We start from the raw sequence: 20,761 nt of genomic DNA, 5'->3' as shown, positions 1-20,761 counted from the left end.
TTAAGGAGGGAAACAGGCATTAAATAAAACCAAAGTGGGAGGCAGGTTGTTCAATATTCACAATTCTAAGTTTTGGTTAGTAAACTGGTGCTGAAGCGCCTTCCATGCATAATTATACTTAGTGCATCAAAAGTGTCATATAAAAGTTAAGCAGGTATTGCTTTCTATATTTGTTGGACAAACTGGAAAAAAGCTGATTGTTTACAGGGTAAGAGCATCGACATTTTAGAAGTTATCGCTTTCATTAGAAAAAAGTTAAGAGCTACCTGAAAACTCATGTGACACTTTGTAACAGAACGAGTATAGACATTAAAGTGATTTTCACTGCCTTTTCAAGAGCACAAACGAAGGTTTAAGGAAGAGAAAAAAATATTCATACACGTGGCACTGTAAATACACATTTGAAATGGCCTGAAATTTGCTGATGAAACATGATTTATGTTAAGTGATCTGCACTTAGACAAACCAAAAAGCTTTAAAGTGACAAGGATCAAGCTTTTTGTGATTTAAATGCAGAAAGGTTAGAGGCGTTTAAGCATTAAGTTTTATGATACTGAGAAAATATTGGCGTGAAAATTTAGCTTTTGTAAAGGCAGTGCATTACCCCAGAGATAAAATTAATACATCAGTGCTCAGTACTCTATACACATGCTAATAGGCAGTGCACATACAACCTTAAAGCAAAGCCTCATCGCTTTTCTCTGCCTAACAGTTGCAACGTTCCTCTCTGCAAGAGAGGCCTTTAGCAGATGGATTAGTGTTTAATATGAAAGGAATAATTAGGATAGAGCTAAAACATTTGGTCTGAAGGAAGTCTTGCCAGCAGAAGAAACATGCAGAAATAGGAGATTAAGTTGACACCGCTAATGTATGTCCACAGCAATTCTATTGTTTCTTATCCAATTTTCGATTTTCCTTGGTCATAAGCAACGTACTGAGCAAGGCTAATCAGAAGAGTGAAAAAAAAACAACGATTCTGTACACATTTTAGGGTGCCTAGTAACTTAACCTCATTGTAGTACAAAGGTGGGAGAAACCTTGAAAGGGGAGGCCACTTACTAGGCAACCGTGCCTGGGCCTGAGAGGTCAGTACCAGCCTCTGAGGCAGCACACTCTGTTGGATGGTGTGCGGGGGGGCCTGTGGTTGGGCCTGGCCTAGCTGAGAGGCCTGCGCAGAGGTCTGGCCCCGCGGTTTCACAGGGTTGGCTGTGCTAGTTGCTGTGGTGAAGGTCGCTGCGGGCTGGTGTCTTGGAGCACTGGTGGAAGCCTGAGTTGTCTGAAACTGTGCTGCTGCGGCTGCAATCAATAAGGGTTGTTTGTGCAAGCTGTTAGAGGTTTTAACTCCACTCTTTTAAACAACCTGCATTAAAAAGAAACCTTCCAACAGGATATTAAAATGGCTACAGGAACGGCTTGTCCTTACAGACTGGGATTTCTATCCACACCTATTACTCCATCTTATTTTTACAACATTATATATTTGGAAAGCATTGTTTAAAGGTTAAATAAATTCACAAAAGCACTGTAAATTCCCATCTTTGGCAGAACATTACAAGTGATCAGAGTTTAAATACCAACTGTGCCATATTTACTCCATATGCTAACAGTTAGGTTACACCAAGCTTAGTTTTGCATTATACTGGCAAATCGTACTGTAGAAACTAGTGGGGAAATTTACTGGCAATTAGTCTGTTGGTATTTTTGAGCCATTAGTATTCTACCATTAAGCTAGAGGGAAAAGGAGTTCTACTAACAGACTAACTTGTATTGTCTATGCAGAGGTTCAAGGTAACCAATGCTAACTCTCTTACCTTGGTTTGAAGACACCGTAGCTATGGGCGATCTGCCTCGTACTTGTCCCTGTTGAGTTACCGTCGCTGTGGTCACCGTGCGTTGTACTTGAGTGCTTGGGAAAACTACAGTCCTGCCCTCAGGTTTCTGACCGTACTGAACGGGTTGAAACAACCTGAAAAAAAGATGAAAGAATCAAAGTCTATAGGAAGATCACAGTTTGGCCTTTAAAAATAAACTGTATCACCCAAAGAAAGTATAAACTGATCACATCAGATGCTAATCTCTTTCTCACAGATGGCTGAAGCTGGCAAGACTCATCACTTCAGCAAACTTCACGTGTGGACATTCTATAAAGTCATTTTGCTAAGTCTGAGAAAGAAGAAAGCTTTCATTGCCATGCATCCGATATAATGCAGGGTGCATCAGAATTACAGCAAACAGCTTAAACAGTCTAGCCTGATATCTGGAAAAAGAATGGGGCTCTTGGATCATTTCCAGAGAGACATTCACATGCCAGCAGGTCATCAGGCAGCTCCTTTGCATCAGAAAAACAATTCCACTTTACTTTGAGATCATTACCTCCCCAGAAGAGAAATACTCTTAAAAAATGACTGCTATAAAACTTCATATGTCCCTTATAACACTGCAAGCACAGGTAACACTGTAGGCCCAGCTTAGTGTTGAAGAATTATTTCCAGGCTAATTTTGCAAAACAACACTCCCTTGCCATAAACAAGGACCTCAAGAATAAAATCCATCTGCTGGTGAAGTAAAAACTATGGGAGATCCATAAACAAGCTTCAAATGGAACTGTACGCCTCAAAGACCTATTAAAATAGAATCCCTCTTTTCAAGGGTGAACATGAAAGCAACTGAATAATAAAATGCAAAGTCAAATCTGAGGTTTTGTGTGAATCACATTACCAGAGATACAGACAGAACTCTCTAAACATAGCAACGGAACTACATTTTCCTGCTGTAATTCTAGCGTAATAGGAGGGCAGTTGTATGTACCTGCTTGGTTTGAGCTTCACTGGGTTGGGCCTAGCTGGTGGTGGAGGCGAGCTGTAGATTTCTTCAATCAGCTTTCTCGTAACCTTTTGTTTTGGTAACACCTGTGCTTCATAATGAGTCATTTTGTTTTCCATTCCAATGAGATCAAAGAGAGACAGGTCTGATTCCTAGGGACATTGTAAAATAAGGTTTATTTTATGTGATGACCCGAACAGTTAAGTCCTCTCTATGTTCCACGCTGAATTCACTTTCTATATTTTACTTTTTAACTTGAAATAAATGCTGTAAGTTTAAAAAGTAAACTATTAATTACTAGCCAAAACTGTCTAGAAACCTTGGAAATACATCTTAAGCTGATGGTCCTATTTTAAGCACCAGCATCAGTAGAAAAAGAATTGAAATAATTAGCCAGCTATGGAGATCAAATCAAGTCACATTTAATGATACACCATATTCATATACCATGATTCCCAAAGAATTAAGTAGAACTCTTAGAAGGTGTTTGTTAACTACTGAGCTCAAATGTCAAACTATAAAGGCACACATATAATTCAGGAGTAGAAAAATATGAAGAACAGAAATAAGCTCAACCAAAAAGACCATTTCATCTGCTCCATTACTTATACTTCTCTCTAATGCAATTATTTCCTTTGATTATCTCAAAGAGGGGGATCAGTTCTTTAATGATAACACATGTAGTGGTACTTCCAATAGATTGACAGCAGTGTACTAATTTAGTCATTGAATCAGAAAAAGAGTAAGTCTTGCTCTCCTTTAGCTACTGAAAGCAGAAAGGAAATTATCAAATGATGTAAATAAGCCCTGTGCTACCCAGAGTGTTTTCAATGCCAGAAAATTCCTGCAAACATGAGTATGATGAAAGCAAAGCTAATTTCTCTTTGTCCAAGTAGTTCATGAAAAACTACTGATTACAAACCACTTGAAAAGCTCAAACTGTCATTACAAAAAGAGATGAAGCGAGTACGTTTTTGGTAGGCACAGCTATGGAATAGTGAATTCCTTCTATTCATAAACTTCAGGTAGACTTATGATGTACAAGAGAACAACAAGTACTGAAATTCTACAAGGGCACTAAGAGAGAAAAAAAGTTTACTTTTCTACTCACCTTCCAAATATCTCTTTCTAGGGCACTCAGTACCAGAGATGCAGTTCTGTATTCCAGTGTTTCTGATACATAAGAGGTACTTGAAAGCCGGGGGTTTATCAGATCAGGGTGATTACAAATCCGTTGCAGCTGCATCAGGACATGCAGGACACTGATGAAGTGTCCACTTTTGAGGGCTTCTTGGGTTCTACCAAATAATTTACACAGAAATACATTAATTTAAGTACAGCTTCTATGGAGATGTCCCTAAATCAGCAAGGTAAGAATGTGCAATGCAGTGTGTTATGCAAAAGTCTTAAAACAAGCTTAGATTTTACCTAGGTCTTTCTAGAGCATTTTAAGTAGCACTGCACCAAATGTAAATTTGGAAACATGAAACTTAAAGACCAGTGCTACCTTACAATCAGCTACAACCTAACCAGCTCCCTGTGTTCTACCTCTTTTGTTCCTGTTTCATCCCCACACCTATCCAAAACCACTTGATATCACAGCACAGGTAAATGGGTGGATGCGAGGAGAAACACTTTGGACTTCAGGAAATAAAGAACCACTCGTTAGGGAAAAATCTTAAAACAAAATAGCAGCAAACCTGACCATACAACTTGATTTTTAGGTTCCCGAGGTAAATGCATGTTTTTCATTAGGCCCGTAGCATCACTTGCCTGTAACTTTCATTTACAATGTATCACATTCTATTCACTGGTCATAATGGAAAATTTCCAAAAAAACCTAAACCACTTCCAACCATGACAATCATTTACCATCTTGCTTAAGCACCAAAAATGACAGCCTTTTTTTATTTACTGTTTTTACTCCTTACCCTGGTTGTAGTATGACATCTTCATACATAGCCTTTTGACGACTAGAAAGGCGACACTTCAGCACATGTTCATACTTCTTTGTTAGCTGCTTTTCAACGTCCCTCTTTGATCTTCGCAAAATAAATGGCTGAATCATCTGAAACATTTCATAATTGAGGAGAAAAACAATTTCTTACTTCAAAGATGCAGTTTTACAACAGGAAGCTACACCTATTCACACCTAACATATCTGATGTGATAAACCTCATATGCCATATATAATCATATTGCTATGCACACAGTTATACAGGCATTAATTTGTTCTTTAATTTCTGCACGTGATGCTTCAAAATTTGACAGCAGGAGTTTCTGTCTGAACTGAACAAAGTGTTAGGAAAGGACAGAAATTTTGAGGTGAACCACATCTTTTCCTTTCTTCCTTTTTTTCCCCCCCCAACAGCTTAACTACTGTAGTAGGACAGATGAGAAAAAATGACAACATACTCTGTGTAATCTGATGACCAGTTTATGGCAATAATCCTGGTTCTCCTCATTAGCTGCTTTTACTGGAAAATCTAGATAAGGTCTGGAAATTCCCGGAATCAGAAAATGTACCATGGTCCACAACTCCATCAGTGTGTTATGCAAAGGAGTGTCTATCAGAAGCAAACGATGCTGGCTGTGAATAACAAAAGAAGATTTTTAACCAATACAGCATTTAACTAGCACCATTATGAAAAGGACACTGTTTAATGTAGCTTTAGGTTTGTCAGATACACAGAAGAAATAGCAGTGCTAATAAAATGAAATCGAGGATAAATTTTCTTTTTAATCTTGAATATACTGGCATCCTCATTACTAAGTACCATAACATACAAGGAGATCTGTTTGGGAGCACAGAGTTTCAGCAAAGAAGAATTACAGGGTTACAGTAGTGGCAACAAAAAAGATCCCGACCATGTCTCTGAATCGTGACTGTTTCAACTAAAGGCAGGTTGGGAGGTGCATGTTGCACAGGAATTTGGGCAGACCAAATTAAGAGGGCTTTTTTATCAGTTTTTTGTTAGAGAACTGCGTGACATGAGAGATAAACCCACTGCGAGCAGGAAAACAATTCCCTGCTCCATACCTGCGGAGACTGAAAAGTGCCTCCCAGTGTTTCTCAGTCATGTTCTTTATTTGTTGCATCTCATCTACTATTAAGTATTTCCATCGCATTTTCATAAATGCTGGGTGGCCTTTGAACAGCTGTTTGTAGGAAGTGATACACACATTGAAGCTGTTGGGTTCTGTCCATTCCTACAAAAAAGGAAAGAGAGAATGAGACAGAAAAGTTACGGCAGAACCCTCAAGTATCGTACAACCAGCTGTTTCTTCACTGAGAACAGAAAGATGCTATGACCCAAAGCATTCTAAAAGACAGTCTTGGTCTTTGAATTATAGCCAGTTCAGAAAGCACATTAAGTGTTGTGTGTATTGCTCAATACCAAGGGAGTTCCAAAAATGCCTTTGAAAATCTCAAACTATTAGGTATGAACTCTTTGTAAACCAACTTATAGTGTTAAAAACTTACCATATCCCATCAGGATGTAAGGAACATAAAGATAAATGCACGTTAAACAAAGTCTTGCCATCTAAACTGCTAAATACAACAGCGTGAGAGTTGCAAAATACAGTACCTGTCTTTTTGCCCTTAGTTCCCTTTGGCTGCCAAAGTAGAGAAGTATTTTCAACCCTGGGCACCAGCGTTTCAATTCCAGCTCCCATTTCAGTATGTTACAGCTCCGTACAACAACAAGGTGAGGGCCCCAGTTACCTACAGAAGGGAAACAGCAGTTAGCAGTAGAAAGAGACTACTGACACTTCATGTGGCTTATATTCTCCCCTGATTATATATTCTCCCCTGCACTAAATTCATCATTAAAAATGAGATCCAGTAACAACAGACGTATTTTAATAACTAACCTATTCTTTATTATTTTTCAGACCTCAGGTACCCCTTGTGCACCTAATATCCATTTTTCCCTCAACTACATCAACTGCTTGAATAAGAGATACCTCGACAACAAGTTTTGCCCTACTTATATTCTTAAACCATCCTGACTACTGCAACACTATTAGTAATATCTGAGATTATACACAAGACACACTTGTCCCATTGTTTGTACTTACTCCTTGAATTTAACTATCTGTGGCCATCTGGACATTAAACAAGTTGTAAGGCTTTTTTATACTAATAAACTAGGCTTCAGAAGAATTTTATCACCTAGAAGGCAACAGCAGATTGATCAAACAGTATACTTGATAAGAAGGCACCCCTATGTCACACAACCTAAGAAAGTTCTTCTGACATAACCTTACTCTGTGCTTTACTGAAGTCCAATACAGTTGAGCAGAAAAAAAATGTGCCCCTAGCCTACAATTCACAAAGATAATGCTGGCCCAGTACCTGCCTAAAATTGTTAGGCAAATGAACTTACCTTCATTACAAGCCAAGTGGGCAAAAAAGGCGATAATTTGTACTGTTTTTCCAAGCCCAGCCTCATCTGCCAGAATGCCATTGAGATTCTTCCTGTACAGCTTTGCTAACCAATCCAGCCCAATCTTTTGATATTCTCTGAGAGGCCCATACAGTAGCGATGGAGTATTGTATTTTACCTGTAATGTGAATGATTTGATACTTTTTTCCTGAGTATTTAACTCATGGAGCATGTCAGAAAGCATAACCATTTTGTAGTTTAATAACTAGAAAATATGTATTGTAATTTGTTGCTAAAATCTGCACACGCAGTGGCAGAAAGTAGGAAGTCTTACCGCTGTTGTTATCCTAGAGCTGCCTTTAGGTAACAGCATTTCTGCTGCAGCAGCAACTTCTGCTATGTCTCGCATATGCTTCTTTGGAGGACTTGATCTGTCTATACCCTTGTACTGGTCAATGCTGAGAAGGGAGTCTATGAGGACAACTTCTTTCTGAGGACTTTCTCTATCAGAGATAAGGTCTTCCATTTCTATGAGAGAGAAAAATTACATTGTCATTTAAAATGAAGTTAAGTATCGGTTACACAAAGAATCACGTACATGTTCTGCATGTTCACACTAGCTAGGCTAACATGACCATTAGCTTTCCACAACTTCTAGTGACGTCCTCTCATAGTACCTGAAGCTTATCCTCAAATATATCATTGCCATCACTCCAATACAGAACAGATGGCAACTGTGTAATAAGAGCTAGCTATGAAGCGTGCTGTTTAATTTTGGTGTAGAGAGGCTCTTCTATGGCTCACTGGTGTTCCTGAGAACCTCTCACACCTTGACTGTATGATAGGCAAATGCTACCTTCTTTTCATAAACTGAGAAATGAAAAAAAAGGAATAAATTCTTCACAGACCATTATCCAAAAATATTTAGCAATAACAGGAATAAATCTAATTCTTCTAATGATAATTCCAAATGCTTAGCAAGAAAGCCACTGTACTTTCCATTCATTCTTGTATATAACATTCTTCTTCACTTAAAAAACATTTTAAATGTGATTCACTCAGTATTTGTTTTCCTCTAGTTTAAAATGTCTTTTAACAGAAATCTGAAGAGCCAATCAATTCATTTCACCTTGTAAGTCAGTATAACTTCTAAACAAAAACTAATTTACCTTCCTCACTGCTATCCTCTTCACTGTCAGGCTTTGGCTGGGGCCAGTGAAAATTTTCTGCAAAGGCACCTTCATACATCTTTAGTAAATCTTCCAGAGGCAATTCAGCTGAAGGTCATTAAAGGATGTAAGTTTAAAAATATAAAAACTTGTAACAATCAATACCATTGGTTTTAATCTCATTAAATTCTTCACAATTTTACAAAGCCAGTTCTCTAATCAGAAGTTAATTGAAGAGGTAATCATTAGGTGGATGATGGCAATATTTATTTAATGACCTCAATTATGGAGAACACTTGGCATTACACCAAGCAGTCTGCTCACCCAGCTTGCTTTTTACTATATTACAAACTCACCATACAAACTGACAGTAAACCACTGGTTGGGGAGGTAGGGGCATCAAATCCAGCCGAGTGGTTGAAAGACAATTCAAGACTTCAAAGTTTCAAAACTGAGCTGTACCTCAACCCTGCTAAACAGTATCTCCATGATCCCTTGTCTGATCTGCTTTCGGGCGGCCCCCAGCCACTAAGCTGCCAAACAGACCAAACAAACGGATCTGGAAACTGCATATTAATTGCCAGGCGGGTTTAGCTTAATGGGAAGCTTGCCTCTAAAATTCAAAAAGGTTTTTACCATGGTAAGTGAAGTGATCCCTATGGGATACTTTGCATACACAAAGTTCAGCATAGCCGTTATTGTTATGTTGCTAATGAGAGAGCTGCTAGCCAGAACGTTGTCCCTAAAAGCCCCTTATCTTCAAGTATTTATAACCCCCCCAAGACCAGCATTTCATGGCCCTTTCAGACTTAGCAGGTGGGTCACAAAACCCTTCTGAGATATTCAAGACAGCTGATGATAAAATGTTCATGTTCAATCCAATAAACTTCTGATTTTAAGTATTTATCATGCATTCCTAGCACTTAGGTTGAGAGTCTTTTGGTGTGAATTTTTAAATAAATGCAGTGCTTCAGCAGAGAAATACTTTTCCTCAAGCTATCTTGTGTGATAACTAGTTAAGTACACAGACTGCTTTATAAAGTACAGATGTGCATCCCATAAACTAACCACTACAACTTCCCAAACAGAAAAAAATAAATATTGATTACATATGACTAAACAACTCAATGCATTCAACTTCTCATCTATAACCCTATTTACAAACACAGTAACTGCTGCATGTTTTCACCCATTGTTTCGGAGCCCACCACAGAGAGGAATCAAGCTACCCGCCTACCTTCTTTGGCTAGATTAGACAATTCAGTCTGATGGTTTACGTTTCCTTCTTTAGCTTCTTGTTCTTCAATTGTTTCTTCTTCATCTTCAACTAAAATAAAAACAAATGCTAACCTTGGCATTCAGATTACACAATAATTCAGGAAGTTTGCAATTGTATGCCTCTGAAGCATACTAGCATAGAATACTGGAAGTTAGCAGGATTCAAAAACAATGACACATGTAGGGGAAAAAAAGAAAATATGAGAGCAACTATACCTAGAACTTAAAAGGTAAGTGAAAAGTAAAGTTTGAGAAACAAAGGAATGAGGACAGAAAGAATTAAAATCCACCAACAATGATGGCAGTGTGTTTTCAGGGAAAATTTTATTTTCAAAGTTTCACTGAAGCTCTTTTAAGGAAAATTTACTGTCTAATTGACCATCTAATCTCTCTAAGAAATGGATGAGGGTTGGTATTGGGTTTGTGAAAAGCATTGCATCCATCCAGCAGCAGACTGAAAACATGTGGTTTCAGGGTTTTAATATACAACTTATGTACTACGCTATAGATGCATGATTTTGAAAGTGACTTACCTTCCTCATCAGTCAAAGATGTGCTTGCCTTTCTTTTCCTTCCAGATGATGAGCCACCCTAACATTAGATAATTAAAATATGTAAAATCAGAGAAAACAAAAGTTAGGGAGGGTTTTTTTTTGTTTTTTAAAGAAAGCAACAAGTGCCTTGCAACCTCAACAGCATTTGCTAATAGACGTTTAACACCTGTTAGCGCTGTCTGGGCCACACAAAAACAGATACTCGGCTTCTGTACTGAAGGTAGCGTCAGCCACTTGAAGTGTTTGTGGTTCAAATGACTCAAGTCCAGCTGTGGCACAGCACCATAGTACACTTTTTCCCTTAAAAACATTATTGAGGCACAAAACTTTTACCCAGGTTGGAATCAAGGACTGAATTTTCACTAGTCAATAAAATAGGCATATGGCACAGGCCTACAATTGTTCACTCTCAGCTGCCCAGCATACTCTGTAGCACGGTTTAGCCTCTGTAAATTAACATTTGCAGACAGTGCTAGGCCACAGTTTGGCTGATAACACATGCTAAAGCTTGCTCCTAACAGGAAATTCAGATGCAGGCATTCTGCTCGGTGAAAGAGGAGTTCAGCAAGCAGGCATCAGCTGTGCCATACCAGATGGCTCAGGGCCTCAGAACAATCCCTCCCTCATTTCTTAACAATTGCACAGATGTAGCCAAGGAGTCCTAGCACACATTTTGTCTAGGGCAAAACATATTTAAGTTTCATTCAGTCTGATCCATTCTGTAACATACACCTACATCTCAGCAGATAAATCACAGCTGAACAGCTCAAAACATGCTTTCACGCCCCAAAAAGCTTACCCCTGGTTACAGTAGATAGAAGTCCTGCCCAAAACAAAGCCTGGCAATTAATTTGTACATTTTTTTTTGGTCTTGATATCTTAGAATGACTGACTCAAAGCCACTGTAAGTATGAAATGTTCCTTTAAAATACATTTATCAACCGCAGTCTACTTCCCCGTTAAAAGTTGTGGTTCATAATGAGAAAAAAACGGTATTTGTGCTTACGGCAATATGTTCAGTTGCTAGTAACTACAGGGAAATGTGCTTATTATCACTGTGTATTTAAGGAAAATAGTTCAGGTTTATCAAAATTTTTTCACACGGGTAGTCATATTTAAACTGATTTGATGGGTTTTTAAGAAACAGAAAGACTTACCATTTCACTTTCTTTTTCAAATAAAAGGTCTTCTGCAGTTTTTGTATCCTTACCTGGAAAATTATGATACTTTATGTAAGTATTAGTCACTTAGCAATTTTATGTTTCTTATGTGAACTTTTAAATGCATTCAACATAAAATACAAGAAATATTAACAAAATCTAGCACAAAAGCATAAAACCCCTCCATAACTCATAGTTCAGATCTGTTCACAACCTATTATCATTATCTCACAATTCTATCACCGACAAGATTAAACCCCACTGAGTGAAATTATGTAAAACAATAGCATCAGAATTTATACTGGATTTCTTATGAAATGGAATATAATTACCTTTCCTTGAAATTCTCTTTAAATTCAAAGCTTTTTTCCTTTTCTCTTGAAATTCAATTTGCAGTTTTATTTCAACAACCTGAAATGTAAATCAAGTCTAATAAAGCACTTGAATTTTATAAATAAATTACTGAAGATGAAAAACACAGCATGTCTTGCACAAGTACTAATAAGTCAGTATTTCACCTGTTCAATGTTAGACCAGAAGTATTCTATTTCTCTAGCAATTGACGCAGCAATTCGCCTTAGTTTGTTCTGTTCTTCCCTTTTAGCTCGCTCTTCATTAAGTTTCTTTTCTTCATGGTAACGAGCCACAGTTCTTACCATCTAAAATACCATGAGAGATACAGAATTAGGTTACCTCAAAATACACATCATTGTGTTTCTTACGATTATAGTGGTTATCAGCAGCCAGATGTTGACCATATCTTTACACACACAGCACTTACCTCCAATATTTCTGATTTTTACCATGCCAGTAAAACAACAGACATAAAACTTGAAGGAAAAAAGAAAATACAAGAACTATAACTACACAATCAAGCAGGAAACTCTTAATTCATTACTCTCTCTCAATACAAAAATTAGGAAAAAATCTACTGAAATTAGCAGGAAATGCATAAAAGAATTTTTTTTTTCAGACAGCACATATGAAGTCATAGAAATCACACCACAAAATGTCAGAGACCAAAGGTAAAATCAGTTCAAAATGAGTGTACATACATGAGTGAAAGATAAGTCAGTGGCTGTTAAAGACTGACTTGATTGCAACCTTTAGCTCAGAAGGTCCCTAAAACATTGTCTTCCAGAAGTCTGAAGCATACTGCCAGTGGAGGGATCATTTCATATTTGCCCTTCCTGTTTCTCCTATTCTTAAAAACCTACCATTGGCCACAAATGGACTAAGTGCTTCAAATCCAGATTTAAATTATATTCAAAATGCAGATCTTCATTTTATGAGATGATACACCTCTTTCAATACTCTGCTTCTAAGGAAGAGAGTTCTGAGTTTCCATCATTTCAGAATATACAATAGAAAACAACATGGCATTTTAGACTAATGACCTTCAGTTGCTCTCTTCATTAGCCCAAACAGGTCATAAATGTATCAAAAGAAGGTGCTACACTGCTAGAATCCATAGAAAACTCTTGCTTATTGTAAATAAACAGATTTTACGTATTTCATCGCACACCACCCCAATTTTCATTCCACCACTGAGTTAATTATTCCCACTGTGCTGCTCTCTTCCCCTATGGAAACAGTTCTCTACCACGTTTCCACTGCTGTCCTTAGAACTTCATGGTTTCTCCTTCATCTTTTTCTGAGATTAAGAAAGAAGAATTAGACAGACAACCACACCCAATGGAAGTTATTTACAAAATTCTATATTTACTCTTCATTGAGAGGAAATAACTGATTTGTGAGACAGGCGGGATAGCTGTACTTCTTAAATATGACACAGTCAACATATTGACTGGCTTCCTTGAACAAATTATTTGACTTCCAGAAGAATAAAATCCACAAAATCCAAAACTATTATTTGCATCCACAATCAATACAATTATCTAGTTTGCTTCAAATGCTAGAATGTACAAAGCTGGCAACATGGCTTCTCATTTAAGTTAAAAATTGGTGCCTTATATTCCCATCACTTCTATCTGTAGAAGAAGAACATTCAAATAGCTTTGCTACTGTGCTCGATGATACCAAGACCGACTGTTCCAAGGTAAAAAAAAAAAAAAAAAAAAAAAAAAATGTTTTTCAAGTACCTTCTTAGCAGTTGCCATCTTCCACTTTCTCTCTTGGGCAAAATCAGTTGCCATCCACTGCATTTCTTCCAGCAAATAATCCCAGTGAGATTTTGGTCTTGGAGCCTCTTGGAGTTTAGGGAGTCGCCTCAGGGACCATAAGCCTTCCTTTCTCAGTTCTGCTATTCGCTGATGGATTTGGTTTTCCTTAAAAAGAAGTACATATAGTTAAAATGAAGCTGCAGAATGCACCTAAAACAGCAGCCAAACAGAAAAATAGTGATCATTCCCACTCCAACAAAATAACTGACAGCAAAAAAAGGTGTAACAGCATTACAAAATGCATTACAAAAATCAAGTCTGAACTGGACTAAGTTCAAGTTATGAGTAAAGAGAATCACAGTACTTCAACCTGTATTCCAAGAGGTACTTTGTTAAATAACAGGATAAAAACGTTTGCTGCGCAGCACAAAAAACAAGTTACAAGATACATGCAAACTGCAATCAAATAATCCTCTTTTTGTCCTAACTTGAAATTGCAGACGTATTTATCCAAAGAAGATAAATATAACTTCATTAATACCGCTTGATTTTGTGGAAAAACAAGTTCTCTGTGACGTTCCTGTTAGATAAGCAAAACATCTCCAGTTAGCTATGAAAATAAATATGGTTGCAGTCACTTCAAATGAGTAGATAGAATCAATATAATAGAAAGAGAAAAAACGCAACAACAGTATGCAGACCAGTAAGCCTTCTTCAACTTCTCTGAATGCTCATAAAAGCAAAACTCAGTATGTAAAGCAGACTAAAAGAAAAAAACCAAAACCGAACACCCCACTCCTCCGAAAAATAGCCCATTTTCTTAACTCAAACACATCACTCACATAAATTGTTATTTGTGTATTAATAGTTCATAAGTTTCAGGGAAAAACAAGAAATCTTACCAGCTTTACTTGCTCAGCAAGCTTGTCTTGAGAGTTGTCCTGCGGTAATACTGCTGCATTCTGAGCCGGACTTTGTGTTTTAGGTGCTGCTGCTACTGCTAAGCCTGGGGGTTTTGATGCGATAGGAGACAGGGACTTGTTAGTCGCTGGAGAGGTCCTGTTTGTTTGTACTGGGTATGTAGAAGGCGGTGTTGTGCCTGAGAGAGTTGCTGGCGCAACGGCTGAGGTAGGCGGTAGTGTATTTGCTGTAAGACGCTGAGAAGTCTGAGCAGGATCTGCAGATGGTCGTGTCAGAGTCACAGTCTGCCCAAGAAACACATTTGTTAGTGATGAGTTCGGGATTCAATACTGTCTTAGTCTACACTACAGCAGAACATAATGTGGACTTAAATTTAATTTAATAAAAAATTTACACCTGCATTCTTATAAGGAAAGGATTTAAGCGTCCAGTGGAATTAAAAAATGTTAACATATTTCATATATTTTCAAGAAGATAACATTCTCGGATTTTATTGGGCGTTGAAACAAACATTTTTTTCACCCAAATAAAGTTTGCGTACCTGTTGCTGTATTGTGGCTTGTGGCTGTGACACTTGGTTTGGTGTCTGTCCTTGCACATGGATTGCTGGTGGCACCTGCTGTTGAAGTGGTGCTGGAAGTGGAGTGGAAGTCAGGGGTACGCTCTGAGGCTGGATCTTCACCTGAATCTGAGGCTGAGCTGGAGATTCCACTATCTGTGGCTGCTGCTGTGAAAGCTGCAGAGCAGCTGGGAGAGACGTCATGGGGACGTTCGCAGGTTGCAGTCTCCCTGGCAGCTGTGGCGGCGGTGTATGCAGACTTGCTGCGTTCTGCACCGGAGGGCCTTTAGATGGGTCATACTGTTGTTGACTCTGTTTCTGTCCGGTCAGCTGTACCGTTTGAGGAGTGGGAGGCATTCCACCTACGAAGCAAGAGGAAACACAAGACAGATGAAATTAAAACGTCCAATGCTCATTACTGATATAAAGAGGACATCAACGGCAAATAGACTAATTTGTTACTTACTTTGCCACAAGACACCATCACTTGAAAATACCACATCACAATCACAAAAAAAATCACCATTACAATAAACAACAAAGTATTTCATGCACAGGACTGCAACTAAAATTTGGAGCACAGCAACTAAAAAAAAAAACCATGTCATATGTCTTCTGAATTTCTTTTACTCACAAAAAAAAAAAAGACTGGTGAGCTAGTGGAATTTAACCTAAAGTAACAGCATCAAGTCTAAATAATATTTAGTTCATAACACATTCACTCTAACACATATTCTAAAGCTTGGCATGACTAATGAATAAAAATTTGTCATGATGTTGCAAATTAGGAGGTTTCCTTTTCATAAATCATTGGCTCGGTTCCAGAATTCTCAGATTAACCATTTTGCATCAGCACCTGTGACGTATTTCCATGCCCACATGCACCTTTGGAGCCCGTCACTCAGCTCCTTAAACAAACCAGGCATTGCATACCAAGTATTAATTTACATGGAGAAGTGCGTGGTGGGACTAGGATCTTGGAAGGCCAGAAGCCCAAGTTTCTAGTCCCATCACTAACATCTCCTTGTTAAATTAATGTGCAACTGGCATGTGGTGACACAGTACCTTGTGCCGTTGGCATTAGCTGTTGAAGAGGAACTCCTGAAGCCACACCCGGGTGCTGAAAAACCATCCCATGACGGCCCACTTCAATTCGTGGTCTCTTAGACGAATCTGTGATATTCAAATTCCATTTATGGCATGGTATAATGGAATGGGTTCAATTTTACAAAGCAAACTACTACACATGATTCCAACATCAGCTCAGAAAGCTAAGACTACTATACATGTGTAGCATTTATGAAGAACATGCTCCAAGGGCAGAGTGCCTCTAACTCCAAGTTGGCCATCTCCAATCTTCTTAGCCAGGACAATCAACCTAACAATGTCTCCATGCCTGCCAAATCCAGTCCTATCTATTGTGAGTGGAGTGCACTCTTCACACAGCACCATTCACAGTAGATAGTCCTAAGGATCTGGCAATTCCCAAGGTGAGGCAAAACTGTATTTCAAGAGTTACAGAACAGTGGGCTCCATTAACTGTCTGGAAAAAAAAAAACCAAAATGAAAATCTGTCTGTGGAACATACCTGCTGGTGCAAGTGCCTGCTGTCTCTTAAAAGCTTCAATTTCTATGGTGTTCACAGTCGCTGTTACGGGAGTCCCTGTATGCGTTTGCTATTGGAAAAAGAAAACAAATCACAAAAGTTCAATCTGTAGATAGTCTAACACCAAGATGTAATTTGCAAACGGATCTAAAGAGGCCAGTACAGAATAAATCCTTCAGAACAGCTGTACAATGAAGAAAACAAGAGTCATTCAATCTCTGCTATAAAGTTTTAGATGTCCGTAATGCACAGATACTCTTCATTGCATTTAAATTTTAAAACAGTAGCTAAACTGATGAAGTTGGGTTATATACAACACACATCCACACTTTTTAAGAAGTGATACCAAACCCAGGAAAATGGGATATGTAATAAACTTGCCCAATATTTTTTATTTATTTTAATAAATGGTAATTTTCATTAATGTATTACCCTTCATCATTTGTATAATGCTGCAATGAAGTCAAAATGATGTATTCATATAGTATATAGCTGCAATAAAAAGCTGACATGACAAAAATTAAACATCGTGACTTCATTACAGGATTAATTAGAAGGGCATTAAATGAGGAAAGAGAATTTACACATAAACTGTATCATAACTAACAAGACACAAAAGTAAGAAATGAGAATCAATACATTTGTGAAAGCTAATCCTTTTCACTCTGTTTGAAACATCAGTAACACAGGAATTAACTCTCATCCTGAAGACAGTTTAAGCCTACTTGAGTCTCCACCACTGTCACTCTCAGGATAGAGCTCCATGAGAGTTAGCTTTGAAATATTTCAGGAAAAACTGCTAAGATGCAGAAGATGGAATAACAGAATCTCAGCCAAGTTATACAAGTTCCAATTCCAGTTTTCCAGATGCTAGACTTGTTTGCACAGCTGGCAAAATGAGTACCATAAAGAAACTCAAATGAGGAGAAACACAATATTGCCGTAAGGCTATTGTGAGGTCAGAGCTCATCAAAAATTACTAGATGTTTTTTTCTGAGGATAAACATTAACAAGCCTGGAAGAGCACTACTGATATTGAGATGGAAAAGAAATCACAGGTGTTTGATTCAGCAGGTTGGAGTTTAGCTTCAGTAGGGTTACAAAGTCCACGAAAACTTTATTTTAAAATTACTACAATTAATATTGGCAATGATAGCAGAGAATATATCCTAGATAATCCTTCTGGCATCAAATTCAGGTGGCAACCTTGCATACAAGATTATTGAAGCAGACAACTTTGGGTATATGATGATTTCCACGCTCTTTGGGCCCTCAGCACTACTGGCAAGTACCTATGACCGTCCACCAGTGCTTGTGCAAGCCCGGTTCTTTTCAGTGAGTTTCCAAGTCACATTTTTACATTCTCCTCAATATTTAGCCATGCTATACCCAATATTCTACTATGAAACTTATCATGAGAAAAATAAAGGTCCAAAGAAAGGACTTAAGAGATTCTCCCAGAAAATACAAGGAGGACTTTACGCGTGCCTCCATGCCTCTATGTCCTGGAAAATAAGCTAATTTAACATACAAGTTCTCTAAGTGTAACTTGCTATTGGTCACTGTATCAATGTACACTAAGGGTTTGCAAATGTTGTGAAAATTTATGATGACAATATAGCAAAGACAGCAATTCCTAGAAGAATCTTCTAGTTTATTCACAGGTCTTTTCTTCTCTAATTTTTAATATAAATTCTACCAATGTAAATGAAGCCTAAGGAAGTAAACACCAGTTTATTGAAATAAACAGTAGCCATCACAACGCTGTATCTTCAATGCTTCATCAAACGGTATTAATAAACATAGCCAACGCCACCTAAAATGACTGGGTTTCAAACACTCCTTTCTGAGCTGAATATATCTCATGCCACTCAGATTCTATCAATAGCTATGAATTAATAACATTTAATCTCTTTGCCGCCGTGAGGGCATTTGTGGCCACTCTAGCCATACAGCTATAGCCTTAAGATGTGAATTCCGGTTTTAAGAATCTCTGACTCATATTCTTCCCTAATGGCCACGGTTCACTGTCATATCACACTCGATACGGATTATGTTTTCAAATGTTTGTCCTCTCACAAGGCAGACACGCAGCATATTTTGAGTCCAACTGCCAGCGTCTGGCAGAGCATCATACACTTCGGCACTTACAGAATTTTCAAGTCAGCCAAAAACTTATTTTCTACAATGCTGCTGGATGAATTAACAAATTCAGCTTATGTCCTGTTTGCATCAAATGCTTTCTGCAATTTAAGAAAGTATGTTCCCCAAACTCTGCTTCAAATGACATTTATTTCACCTGCACTCTTACTCTGGATGATTGCATACTCACAGTTTCAAGCTGCATCTCTACTTTAGGATTTCTGACTGACATTCTCTTAAGAGCATGCCTCCCGGCTATCTGCATTATCACCACGTCATTTAGGCCAGACACTTCAAAGAGCAAAGATGTTATGTCTTTATAAATTGCAGTCACATACCACTAATACTAGACTAAAACTGTCCTAACTTTAATTAAAATAATGTAGTTCTCCGGAGGTCACGATTATGCAGCACACCCACAGTAATCATTCTGAGTGCTCTTACGCACTGAAATTTGAATGATGATGCTGATCAGGACACATTATTTCTCTGTGAACAGTTACAAAGAGAAAGACTGATGGAAAGGGATGATACTTTCTGTTAACAGTTTGTGTTAAAAAGGTATTATCATAGTCACACAGAGAGTTTTGTATGTTTTTAGCACATACCTCCTAGTTTCTCTGAAACAGATCTGCAATGGTATAATACTTTCAAAAATACTTCATCACTGCTGAAGCTATAGCTTGATGATAACCCTAATCACTATTATAAATAACCTGATGTAATAATACATATTTTAAACAGCTTAGATGACGCCTGACTACCTAGGGAGACTTCCAAGACACGTCAGTATTGGCCATAACAAAGAGCTCTCAGTGCAAGCCCCTTAACGACGCAACTCCTTTGTAGAACACCACAGTGAACATCCCAGTTGTCGTACACAGGAATACAACCCATTTCACATCGCATTTAACTCTCCATTTTCCAAAACCTAGATGAGGGCAGTGCAGACTGTACAGCTTCCACAGTACAGCAGAGTAATTCACCCTGTAACACCTGCTATTCAAGTGTATATAATTGAGCTGAAAGGTAAATATTTTAGTTGCAGAGGAATTAGGGTATATTACTTCTCGGGGTATATAAGCAGTGATGTCTGAGTAGCACAGATTTGAAGGTAGCTGTATAAACCCATATCAGCCTGAATTTAGAAGTTGCATCACCACTGATCCACAGAAATTGTAACTGATTATCACATTTATTTCTTTACTTTGTTCAGTATTCCCTCATGCAAAAAAAAAAAAAAAATTGCAAAAAAGGACTTATATCATAAAAATAAGTGCTTCAGTTTCTTCTTCCCAACATTTATGGTAGAGCTAATGGAAAGCAGTTAGTTATTTAAAAAAATGTGTCAGAGGGTTATTATTGTTGTGTAAAACATTTCAGGGGAGGCAAATCCAAAACCTTCTGTAGCCATACTCAAAACCTTTAATAGATAAGGAAAAAAAGATAAGAAATTTAGGAGAAATCCACAATTACAATGCCACAGACAAAAGAATCCATATTATCACTATGCAGAATGCACAAATGAACCAAATGCATTAAGGAAACAAAAGACAAACAAACCAAAGTGAAAACATTCAAGCTGAAAGTTAATGAAATAAGCCAGCAACCTGGAGACAAAGATTTAACTTCCTTGAGGCTTCATTAATGCTGATGCGTTTGAAGATTGCAAAGGGGTTTTTTTTTGTTTTGTTTAGATGATACGGGATGGGCTCTTGGGAAAATTCTAATTCATCTAAGAAATATCAAATCTGAATGAAGAAAAAAAATCTGGGATGAAACTACATTTTAGAACCATTGAAAAGTACCTGAAATGGTTGCTGCTGGGATGAAAAAGCAGCAGAAACATTTGGAGGAAGCTGGGTTGCTATAGCGACAGGAGTACCAGTCTGCCCATCCTTTCCTGTCACAACCTTTACCTGAGAGAAATATTTTGGGAAAAAAAAAAAGAAGGGAGAATCATTTTCTTTTTAAAAGTTTTTCTTCTTTTTTTTTTTTTTTTTTTTTTTTTTTTTTTTTTCAACACACTTTTTTT

The 20,761-nt window shown here is 37.8% G+C and overlaps 1 protein-coding gene across 1 annotated transcript in view; it reads right to left on the bottom strand.

Moving 5' to 3' along the window:
* EP400 (E1A binding protein p400) overlaps window positions 1-20,761 on the bottom strand; it is a gene marked incomplete at its 3' end in the record, with an annotated part of 41,166 nt that overhangs the window by 16,798 nt on the left and 3,607 nt on the right. The window contains exons 2-22 of the mRNA XM_035895364.1: window positions 16,567-16,654; window positions 16,044-16,151; window positions 14,961-15,340; window positions 14,401-14,703; window positions 13,478-13,663; window positions 11,894-12,034; window positions 11,708-11,786; window positions 11,373-11,425; window positions 10,195-10,252; window positions 9,621-9,710; window positions 8,384-8,491; window positions 7,549-7,742; window positions 7,215-7,392; window positions 6,414-6,550; window positions 5,864-6,033; window positions 5,239-5,413; window positions 4,755-4,891; window positions 3,935-4,121; window positions 2,809-2,975; window positions 1,812-1,966; window positions 1,060-1,296 (exon numbers count right to left, since the gene is read on the bottom strand). Coding sequence (XP_035751257.1) covers window positions 1,060-1,296; window positions 1,812-1,966; window positions 2,809-2,975; window positions 3,935-4,121; window positions 4,755-4,891; window positions 5,239-5,413; window positions 5,864-6,033; window positions 6,414-6,550; window positions 7,215-7,392; window positions 7,549-7,742; window positions 8,384-8,491; window positions 9,621-9,710; window positions 10,195-10,252; window positions 11,373-11,425; window positions 11,708-11,786; window positions 11,894-12,034; window positions 13,478-13,663; window positions 14,401-14,703; window positions 14,961-15,340; window positions 16,044-16,151; window positions 16,567-16,654 — 3,331 coding nt within the window. The remainder of the gene's footprint in view (window positions 1-1,059; window positions 1,297-1,811; window positions 1,967-2,808; window positions 2,976-3,934; window positions 4,122-4,754; window positions 4,892-5,238; window positions 5,414-5,863; window positions 6,034-6,413; window positions 6,551-7,214; window positions 7,393-7,548; window positions 7,743-8,383; window positions 8,492-9,620; window positions 9,711-10,194; window positions 10,253-11,372; window positions 11,426-11,707; window positions 11,787-11,893; window positions 12,035-13,477; window positions 13,664-14,400; window positions 14,704-14,960; window positions 15,341-16,043; window positions 16,152-16,566; window positions 16,655-20,761) is intronic.

This window comes from Egretta garzetta, unplaced genomic scaffold (genome assembly GCF_000687185.1).
Source record: "Egretta garzetta isolate BGI_Z169 unplaced genomic scaffold, ASM68718v1 scaffold25, whole genome shotgun sequence".
Lineage (NCBI taxonomy): Eukaryota > Metazoa > Chordata > Aves > Pelecaniformes > Ardeidae > Egretta > Egretta garzetta.
The sequence above is the reverse complement of the archived record's forward strand: the minus strand, read 5'-3'. Positions and strand labels throughout refer to the sequence as shown.